Below are 11121 nucleotides of genomic sequence, written 5' to 3' on the forward strand. Positions count from 1 at the left end.
TAGTCTCTGCCTTGCACCCATAGCCTTCGGGATAGGCTCCGGACCCTTCCGCAACCCTGCATAGGGCAAGCGTTTACAGAAAATGGATCGGTGTATAAATACACAAATACACATATTAATTTATACTATTGACAGATATGAATACTGTGGTGTATAGCATGCTGGTAAATGCATAAATAGTCCTGCTGACCAACCCCGCGGCGTCACATTATGTCAGCCAGTCGCGGACAGTGGGCGGGGTCAGAACACACCAAAAAGTTTGTCTTGTGGCTGCTACGCAGGCGGTGTGCCAAAACGGTGATCGCCGCAGCCATCACCACCACACGACGTTGTATTGCTAAAACAATGTCAATACCATCAATTTCTTTTGAAGTATGCGGCCACCTTTTCAGCATCGCCACGTCCAAAAGACAGCCTGCAGAAGGCAGCGTGGAGCCGACCGCCACGCCGCTTCAAGAATTACCTCCCTGGTGTTGTCAGCAGTGGAAATGGCCTTGTCCTAGCTGGAGTCATCTGTAGAATGTTACAGTTGTTTTATGATCAGGAGCTCGGCAGACCTGATTGGCTGTGTTGACAAAGGGCCCCGCTGGGATCACTGCCACGCAGTGTGTTCCCTCAGTGCTCTGCGCTGTTGACAGGCCAGTGAGGAAGGGAAAGGGTCATCATTCACCCCTGCTGGAAGCTGTTTTGTCATGCCACCTGTGCTCTGACCTCCATAAACTCTTCTAGCAAAAATTAGTCCCTAGATTCAGAATGGTTTGAGTCTGGCAATACCTCCGTGATGACTGCTCCGATGGGGCAGTTTGTCTGTGAGGTGAGCCATCAGCACCCACAGCAGGGGGAATTTTCATCTTCTTCCCACTACTCCTGAACGTTTTGTTCTATCTGTGTTTTACCCTTACATCTCACAGACATATTTCCAAACTAACTTATCCCAGCTGTTTTTCCTTTCACTTCTCTATTGGATGTCCCTCAGACTTTTCAAATATCGCTCTTTTAATTGGCTTTGACCTCTTAATGAGTTTCCACTGGTCTGATATCCAGTATGCACAATGCTTGGTTTAATCTGAGGAATTGCAAAAACAAGTTTAACAGATGTGAGTATTGCATTTGTTTTTATCGTTGTCATGACCGATGGGACGAAGGACTCATGGGCAGGCGTGGTGGAGAAACAAAGAGGAGATTTATTGAACTCAATAAACAAAGGCTGGAAATAAACAGGATTGCGAGGGCTCAAAATGGGAGAACTGGAATAGGGTAGGGCATGGGCAACAAGAAGGTGTGATTTCAATGACTGGACTAGGGAACAGGACTGGGACGCACGTGTATATGGAACAAACGAGGGAGCTTACGGGAGGCAGCTGGGAGTGATTAACATGAGGGTTACGGATGCGAGGTAAGATAAGTAACAGGTGTGGCTTGTTAGGGTCACTCTAGAGAGGAGACAGGAGGGTCAGGTGGACATGCTGGGCCAGATGGGGCAATTATATGCAGTTTTTCTTGCAATCTGTTAAATGACCTTTGAAGATGTTTGCAATATCAAGATGCAGATTGTATTTAGTGAGGTAATTTCAGTGGATTTTGGTGTCCATCCCGCAAATCAAGATCAGCTACCTGGCTTCCTTACTCTTGTGCCCTTATTGAAGAGCTGAAGTGCCAGTCGTGTTTGTGCAGGTTGTGCGGCAGGTTGTGAGGACGATATTTTACACCAAAGCATACAGAAATCTCACTGAGGCGTGTACTTTTTTGGGGGTTCCTGTTTCATGGTGCATCTCTCTTCTTCTAGGGCATTGTGGGAAAACCTTCGCCATTCTGCAGCGGTTCTTGAGCGACGCCGTACCGAAGGCTGACTGGCTGCTGATTGTGGATGATGACACGTTGATTAGGTGTGGCCTGCTTGGGGCAAGTGGGCAGTGTTTTTTAACTTTGGAGGGATGAAATATGAGCACATCCTCTCAGAATTCTGCAGTCCCATGCATCGACTAACCATTTACTTTGGGATTCTAAGTCATGTAAATTCTTGTACTGATAATTCTATATTCATTGCTAGCAAAGCTGATAATTACAGAGTGTGCTGTATAAAGAGAAGTACATCCCAAGGTGCTCGCTCACGGTAGGACCTGTATGAACTTGGTTTTTAGCAAGTTGTGTGTTTCTTAAAACACAAACAGCCATAACATCAGCATTTGACAGTCATACTCTCCCAAAAAGGTTTTCATAGGGGCAGCAAATTGCTCTTTGAGTGGGATGGCGAGTAGTGGATGAGCAAGGTGGGGAGGGGATTTGTCAGGGTTCTGTTTGATGAAGGGACGTGACGAAAAGGCCCCGACCTTTGCTCAGGCTCTCTGGTACCCTCTTTGACAGTCTCCCAAGATTGCGGACCCTCCTACAGTGCTATGACCCCAGCGAGCCACTGTGTTTGGGGGAGCGCTATGGCTATGGACTGGGCCGGGGTGGCTACAGCTATATCACCGGAGGAGGGGGGTAAGACTGTGTCACAGGTTAACCTTTTGGGGAGTGGGGTAGTGCAAACCAGTCAAGTCAACAAAAAGCAACAAAAGCAGTATATGCATAATGAGGGTCTTCAGCCGGCTGTGACCCTTCAGTGACCTTTCTCAGTGAATGCTGGGAATGTTGCAACCCTGTTCACAAGACCATTGATTAAACTTGTACAGATTCTGAAATCGAAACTGTGAATAGAATCTGAAAAAAACTGTCTAAGTAGCACATCTGCGAAATCTGAAAATGAGGACAGCAGGTCAGGAAACCACAACTTTTTGTGAGTAGACATGCAAATGAACCCGAGTGTTAGTTTAGTGTGACTTACGTCATTACAGTACATTAAAAGGCAAGTAGCCACCTAGTAAAATTACAGGTTTGAACTCCTCCTCAGAATTTGCTTGCTCCCTACAGGGCATGTAACAGGTAGCAAAGTAACAAGTTTGAACCACCTCTCAAAATTTACCGGACTTCCCTCTAAATTCCTTTTTGACTGCAGGCCTGTCACTTCGTATAGCTACCATATATAACTAATATAGTGTTTATGGCGGCTAACGAAACTGTCCTGGCCAATCACACGCACCGGTGCCTCCAGCATGTTCTCCTGCCCTTCTCAGGATGGTGTTCAGTCGCCCGGCGGTGTCCCAGTTGCTTGCCAGCAGCTGCAGATGCTACAGCGACGAGGCCCCCGATGATATGGTGCTGGGCATGTGCCTCAGCTCTCTTAGGATCCCCGTCACGCACAGCCCGCTCTTTCACCAGGTAACACCCCCCCAGCTTCTCTGCGGTGCTGGGAATGTCTTCTGTCACACCAGCAGCTGAGTGTTAGATGAAACAGGCTCCCTGCCATCCCTAACAGATATACTGTGCATATTACTCCCCGGTAACTTTTTCCGTTGACATCCTGTTAACTCCCTGGTCCAGGCCGAGCCTGGCCATCAAATTTATTTGAGTGCCGACTCACCACTGAGCCCTTTATTCCGAAAAACACTCCAGGGGCACGGGATAAATGGCTGACCTTGTGTTATGACCCCAAACTTCATTCTCACCTGAATATGTGTAAGTCTCAAAGGAAGCAAAACTAAGGAGTTGCTATATACCGGCACTTGTATGAATGGCAAATAAAGTATCATTTCATTTTATTTCGAAATACCGTTCAGGTGGACAGGCAGGCAGGCACGTCCATCCATCCATCCATCCATCCATCATTAAATCCCAGTGGGAACTTTAGATTTCATTTTATTCCTCTTCCAACAGGCCACATCTCATTTCTTCAGGCACCAGGAATTTATTTCTCTCGCTGGGGATGCTTAAAATACATCTTCCTGCAGGTTATGCCTGTTTCCGCTTTAGGATTGGCTGCTTTTAACTAAGTTCAGGACAATTTCATTGTCCCTACAATGGAATGAGTTGCCAAATTGTGTGTATGTGTGTGTGTGTGGGTTAAGTATATATTACATTGTGGGGACCAGATGTCCTCATAGTATGATTAACAACCTGATACTTTGCCAAACCCTGATTTTTTGGCTAGACACAATGTCTGTGTGTGTTTGTGTGTGTGTGAGAACTCTGTCTTAAGTTTACTGCATGACTTCACTAATGACCAGGCAACCACAGCAACACTCCTTGTTTAAGGTTTGGCCCACACGTCTCGTGTGACCTACCTCCATCGTGTCTTCTGCTCAGGCACGACCCGTGGACTATGCTAGGGACCTCCTGGCTCACCAGGCTTCCATCTCCTTCCACAAGCACTGGAACATTGACCCGGTTGCGGTCTTCTACGAGTGGCTGGTGGACCCAGCTGTGCCACTGGGACATGAAGGGGCAAGAGAGGAACTTTAGTGACCTTGATGCCCTGCAGGAGTCCAACGTGGAATGACATAATTGGTCTTTTTTTCCTTTTCTTTTAGTGTAAATATAGAAGATTTTGTCATAGTTGCAGCGGAATGATTGTCACAGACGGGGCTGTATCTTGTTGCACAACTCTGAATTCCTGCAGTAAAAATTCCAGTTACACAGTCCTGAAATTATATGGTGTTTTGAAAGGCTTTTTTGAAAATGGAATGTTTTATATGCCAATGCACATTTTTCCTTGTATAGTTTCAATTTTTTAATACAACTAAAGTTTCGGAATGTTGTTAAGGCTTTGTCAGGCAGTATCTGTGTTTTTTTTTAATGTATTTAGGTAACCAGTCCAAATCTGTTTTGCTCCATTTGTGGAGTTTTCATTGGTTAGTCCACTCTTCCGGTGATGGGGGCTGGGGGGCAGGGACTGGGGGGACTGTGATAAGCTACATTGGGTACTATGAGTAAAGACATGCAGGAAGTCCAAGAATAAGTGTACAGAGGACGTGTGACTATCAAGTGCTCCTTTTAGGGCAGAGATAAGCACCTTATTACATCTGCAGTGGTTCACGGAGGTCAGAACATCAGGAATGCCAAATGGAAAGCACTGTGTCTGATTGCTTGTGTTGATACTTGCAAAATAATTATAAAATTTTTAAATTCTGTACTTGTGTGTTATTTTCCATGTGTTACAGAGGGGAATTTAAGTAGGGGAGAATTGTTTGTTTAGCAGTACATATTCTGGTTTCTGTTCAGAGTGTTCTGTGGCTGCTTCGAACACCTGGAAATGTTGAAATTTCATGGGAATGTAGCTCAGTACAAAGTATATTTTGGCTTTGTTTTGTTCTCGTTGATACCTCTAGGTGCTGCTTGCAAGGCAGAGCTGAAGATGATTTCTGCACTTTCTGTTTTGGGTGCATGATAGAAACCTGGATGTATGACAACTTACTGTGACAGCAAGGGGTAGCTTGCAATTTTACGTCATGCAGCAACTTTTTATTAATTTTTTTGCTTAATAATACATAACATTCTTTGACAGCGCATTGTGAAAAAGAACTTTGAAGATTTTTTGTATTTAAATATAGATGACAGAAACATTGAACTGAGAAATGCATTCACAGCTGGCCATTTGAGGCAACAAAAAGTGCTGTCGGGCCAGGTGAAGAAAATGGAGAGTTTATGCTGAAAATCAGTCATACATGCCTGAGAGGACAGACAGCAGTGAAAGCAGAAGAGAGTGCAAGGGCGTTTGAGCCACTGGGTTAAACTTGAAGTTGCGGGCATCGCTCTGTGTGGGAAGCTGCTATTTACCGACAGGCGCTGGGGGATGAGTGACCACTGAGGGACCCACAGTTTGGGTGAAAAATGAGGGCAGCTTGGTTCCCCTTGCCCTTTATAAACCTGCAACCGACCCCTGATAATGCGTTGCTCACAAGACAAGACCTTTCTACTGTCTGCCAGTCGTATTATGGTTTTGAGTTTTTAAAATTTAGTCCTTATTTTTTATATTATTTTCAATTTTCATTTGAAAATTTCATTTTCAGTTAGTTTTTGGTGTGTCTTTTATTTACAGACGTTCCTCTATGTACTTACTAATGAGTTATGTTCCGAACGGCTGTTCATAACTTGAAATATCCGTAAGTCGTTATTCAACATCATTTTAAGGGTACAAAGAACTGGGATAGTGGGAGTAGGCACGCTACGCTGCTGTGCAGCGGGAGTAGCGGCCAGAAGTCATACGAGGTGGAAAAAATTTGATTTTGCGGACAGGAAACGGGAGCCCAACAAACACAATTAGGACTTACAGTCCTCTTCGCTTGTATGTCTGAAAGTTCGTAAGTTGAAAGTTCGTAGGTAGAGGAGTGTCTGAATTTTTATTTTAAGGTATATTTCTCTTTAGTTTTTATGTATTTTAGTTTCAGTTTAAGTTTTATTCATTTTATTTCTAGGGATACACCAAAAGTTGTAGACCTATTTTATGTGCCTGTTATTTAGAGAATTCGACATGAATACACAAGCCACATTATATGCTAATGTTCTCAAAATGGGCAATTCATGTTCTAGGTATTCCATTCATCCATCCATCCACTTTCTGAACACTTGTCCTATTCAGGGTTGGGGGGTCTGGAGCCTACAGGTGCAAGGCATTGAATAACTCAGGATGGGGCACCAACCCATCGTAGGGCACACACCAGTGTTCTAGGTACTATTAGTGGTAATTAAAGATAAACAAATCATTACTTTCGCTAATGGAAAGTAACTGATGTTTATTTGTTTCAGATGGTTTCAGAAAGAAGTTATAGTTTTGATTCAGGTGTAATTTGTTTTATTTTCCTGTCTTGTTTTAGGTTTACGGACCGGTTTTCTTATAGTTTTATTTTTCATTTTTGAAAAATAACCCAGCTGTTCTGAAGTGCTGCTGTGTGTGTTTTTTACCCCCTAGTATCTGTGAAATCCCACTGGTCTTGTTTCTTTTTCTGGTGGTTGTTGAGGTAAGAAAGCGCAGCGTTTCAGGATGCACGTCGTGGCCAGAAGCTTGAATCGTGAAGGATTGAAGATCTGTCAGATACCCACACAAATCCAGACTTGGGAGTCTTGTCTGCACTGTGATGGATGTATGAGACACTCAGCTTTTGCTAGCAGGTCTGTAAATGGCACCACCGCGACTGACGTTCAGTCAATATGTCTGCACAACAAACGTGTATCTTGCGGTGGCTGGGGATCCAGCTCACCCGGTCGGTCTGATAAGGGAAGTGTGAGCCAGTCAGTCTGAAACTGGCCTAACTGCAGCCGCACTACCCAAGCCAACCACAAAGTTAACAGCAGTCAACAAGCACAGGCCAAATTTCATTTCCACAAAGGTGAACATGTTTAAAAAACAGGAAACTCTTTATTTGTATTCTTCCAGCTCTGTCATATTTCAAAATGTTCGTGATCCCCACCTTACCCAGTCTTCCCATTACCTCATCACCAACCTTCACTGAAGACCCTATGCATTTGAGTCACCCTTATATTACAGTCCCAGTAATGAAAAGAGACATCTGAAGTAACGTCTCCTAAGAGACTACTCTATATTTTTTTAAGAATCTGCATTGTTAAATCCTGGTTTAATCCTGGTTCTGCTGGTAAAAGGCTACACTGTGCGGCAGGCTGCTTCCAGGCTCAAAGTTTCTAAGACAGCACACAACGAATCCAATGTCAATGTATCCAACAGTGCCTCAAGAACTGGAGGATAATATCAAGTGACCTTGAAAAGGAATGGGAAACATTAAAAGGTGTAAAGTGCACTGCTAAGAGAAGTTCGTAACAGGCTCTAAGAAGCAGGACTGTAGACCCATAAAGGAAGGCAAAAGCCTTTTATCAATGAGAATCAGAGAAGAGCCAGGCTGGAGCAAAAAAACGCACATTTTACACAGAATCATTCCCATAATTGAGAAATAATTGAAAATAAAAATGTTGCTGTAGTTTCCAGCAACTCAGCCAACTGAACCCTATTCATACATACGCGGTTGATGAGGCGTCGTCCTCTTTCTCAGTTTTCCCTGGATTTTTGGATAAATGAAATGTTACCAAGAATGACTCCCTAGGGTTTTTCCCTGGGGTTGCTGAGTTTATGTGATCCCTTCTCATCGATGGTTAAGTGTCAGCAGCATTAACTGGTAGCGATTTCTCACCATCCTGCATTTTTTGAGTTGGCCAGGAAATTCTGCGCCCTCTGGTTAAGTATGACCTTGAGGCCCTCTGCTCGGGTTGCCACTCTCAATCTGGGGTCCTCCCAGTGCAGATTTTGGCTAGTGGCAGGTGAGCAGTGGTGGGGAGGTGCCCTGGTACATTTTACCAAGTGGGTTGGGCCCCAATAAAGTGCTGGGGCCCCTGAATTTTTTACGGTATCCAGGCACCTCCGATGCACCTGACTGGTGGCTCGAATGGGATTTTGATCTTGTGGGACAATAGAAGATGTTCAAGGTTCTCCCACCATCTGGACTTTAAAACTGCGCTGAAATGAAAACCAGGTGTGTTCCAGCATCAGAATGCTTAACAATAATAAAAAAAAAAAATTAAGGCAGAAAGATTGCATAATGCATAGTCTGCACAGCTTTTTGGCTTGCATAAGAGATCTGGAAGTCTTTTTCACAAGGTGAACATTATGTAGCTACATTTTATAAACAGTATGTTACATTATGTGTTTTTTACAGTTGCCGTGTTTGTTATTGACTCTTTGGGCCAATGATTTAGCTGCTCATCAGAGGAATCCCTACTGTATGTGCAAATTAGGACATTCGGTCACTTAACAGCAAATCACCTCCGAATAACATTTATCTACCAGATTCTAAGAAGAATTTTTGGGTGTTAATTTAGCAACAGACCAAAAGGAAGACCCTAGAGAGGTCTTTATTGCTGAGGACACCATGGGAAGGTGATTCGGATCTCTGTTCAGGAAGATCACATATTTGGTGTGGACCCAATATTGATTGAGTAACATTCCTTTGCTTTCCATGGCTCTGACATACTTCAGGGCATCTGGTTGCAGTGAACTTCTATCAGTGCATTAGGAATTCATTTTTAGCTTTTATGCTGGTCTGAAATCACCACACTTTATAGCATCTAGCGTCATCCAACCTGTCTGAACTGGGGAGAAGACGAATCCATTGCTGGTGAATCTTTTAAATTAATTTTGATGGCAGTCATTGACCGCAATGGCTCAAGTTCTGGAACGCTGTAGAAAGTTAAAGCTGGTCTTATAAATCACTGAGGGTGCCGTCTTTCCCGGGTCCATATTCGTAAGAAGGACCATGGTTCATGAAACTGTAAGGGTTCTGCCTCATGAGGAAACAGGCAGCAGCAAACGTTGGATTTCACGATCCCTATCAAACCTTCATTCTTCTCCTTTAGCATGTGCCTCATAACTTCTGCCTTTATATTACTATAATGTGTAGTAGGTGGTTATACAACGTTACTCTTCTTGTCCCTGTTCCGTGGCTGAGAGGGTGATATCACTGTTGGGCCCTTGAGCAAGGCAGTTAACTCCAGTTGCTCTAGGGAAACTGCCTGACTCTCTGATCCTCATTGCTCTGGACAAAAGCATCTGCTAAATAAAATGTAAAATGCAATTTCCTTCCCAGAGGACTGTTAACTCAATGAGTTCCATGGCGTCTCCAGCTGGATCAGCTGCTGTCCTCAGATATAAACTCTGTGGCCTGTAACTTTGGTTTCATTAAAAGCTTGGTCCATGTTTCCATCTCTGCTGATTCTCATTTTACCGTTTCACACCATTCTCTCCCATTTTACAGTTTCACAGAACAAAATCAGATTAAAGCCTCTTTTATCCTTTGGGGTATTTCAGCACACAAAAGCTTCACAGCTCTGCTGTTTTTCTACCCATCAAAGTCTTTCAAAGACCTTTTGATTAGTACTTTTGTTTTAGTTTAAAGGGAATGAAGGCAACGCAACTACAGTAATTCATAGCAGTATAGGTATATGTATATATTACATTGTGGAGACCAAGTGTCCCCATAATCCTGCTATTTTGACATTGTGGGGACCATTTTTTTGGTCCTCACAAGGGGAAATTCTTTTTTATAAAAAAATTGTGACTGCAATCAAAAAAATAAAAATGCTAAGATTTTCATTGTTGGGATTAGAGTTTTGCCCATAGAAATGAGTGGACGGTCCCCACAAAGACATGAATACAAATGTGCGTGTGTGTGTGTGTGTATGTTTGTGTGTGTGACCTGCTATGAGCTGGCGCCATATTCTAGGTTGTTCCCTACTTTTCTCTGGACACCCTTGATGCTGCAAAGGATAAGCAGCTATAGAAGATGAATGGATGGATGGAAAAAAGACATTTTGCATATACAGTGGTACCTCAGAACTCGAACTTAATCCCTTCAGAACTCCGGATCGAATCCTAAAAAGTTCGGGTTGTGATCGAATTTTCCCCATAAGAAATAATGGAAAACCAATTAATTGTTTCCCGGCCCCAAAAAATTACACCTAAATATATATATTTTTTTGGATTGAACCGGATAAAACAAGAAGAGCATATACTATACTAAACACATCTAAGGACATTTATCAAAACAGTCATTTGTAAAGTAAGAAAATAAATGTATCCAATGTCTAAAGTAAAAAAAAAAAACGATGTGTCCTGCTCCAATCGTCCGCTCCTTCCGTGTGCCACGCCCCCTCGTTAACCCCATATGGAATCCCTGTGTGATCAGCTGTTTCTGGTTGTTGTTATGAGTCCTCTGTAATTCGTCTGCGTTTCAGTTTGTTTCCCCAGACCGGTCATTGTATTGTCTGTGTGCGGTTTGCCTGCCTTACCTGTAATTAAACCCCGTATTCCCCGATACCCTGACGTCTGTACCTTTGTCTCCATTCAGTCCCAGCTCGGCACGACAATATTATTATAATTAAATGTATTAATGGTTTATTATTAATATTAAAATAATTAATAAGAAATCTTTATTTTAAAATGTATTTTATTATATAATAATAATTACTGTTACTGTCATTTAATGTCTAAATTTATTTTTACTGTCTAAATATATGTATTCAGCTTGTGTAAACATGCACGATATACTATCGATAGTGGGTTATTATCGATAATGTTTATTTGATATCCTGTTTATATGACAGTATTTTAAATATGAGTGCGCACTTGTGTGGGGATCTATTGAGAGATGTCCCACTGCGGGTGAAGACTTGGCAATGTCAGATTGCTATACATGCAACTGTTCTTAAATAAGTGTTTGTTGTTATGGAGACAATGGTCTG

At 42.9% G+C, this 11121-nt stretch overlaps 1 protein-coding gene across 2 annotated transcripts in view; it reads left to right on the forward strand.

The window, feature by feature from the left end:
- The window catches only part of b3glctb (beta 3-glucosyltransferase b), a 35059-nt gene extending 30048 nt beyond the window's left edge, over positions 1-5011 (forward strand). For both annotated transcript variants that reach the window (XM_023827774.2, XM_023827775.2), the window contains exons 12-15: positions 1787-1886; positions 2365-2484; positions 3117-3261; positions 4186-5011. In XM_023827774.2, the coding sequence (XP_023683542.1) occupies positions 1787-1886; positions 2365-2484; positions 3117-3261; positions 4186-4341 (521 nt within the window). In that variant the 3' untranslated portion in view covers positions 4342-5011. The remainder of the gene's footprint in view (positions 1-1786; positions 1887-2364; positions 2485-3116; positions 3262-4185) is intronic.
- Positions 5012-11121: the final 6110 nt, after the last annotated feature.

The sequence above is a fragment of the Paramormyrops kingsleyae genome, chromosome 18 (assembly GCF_048594095.1).
Source record: "Paramormyrops kingsleyae isolate MSU_618 chromosome 18, PKINGS_0.4, whole genome shotgun sequence".
NCBI classification, from domain to species: Eukaryota; Metazoa; Chordata; class Actinopteri; order Osteoglossiformes; family Mormyridae; genus Paramormyrops; species Paramormyrops kingsleyae.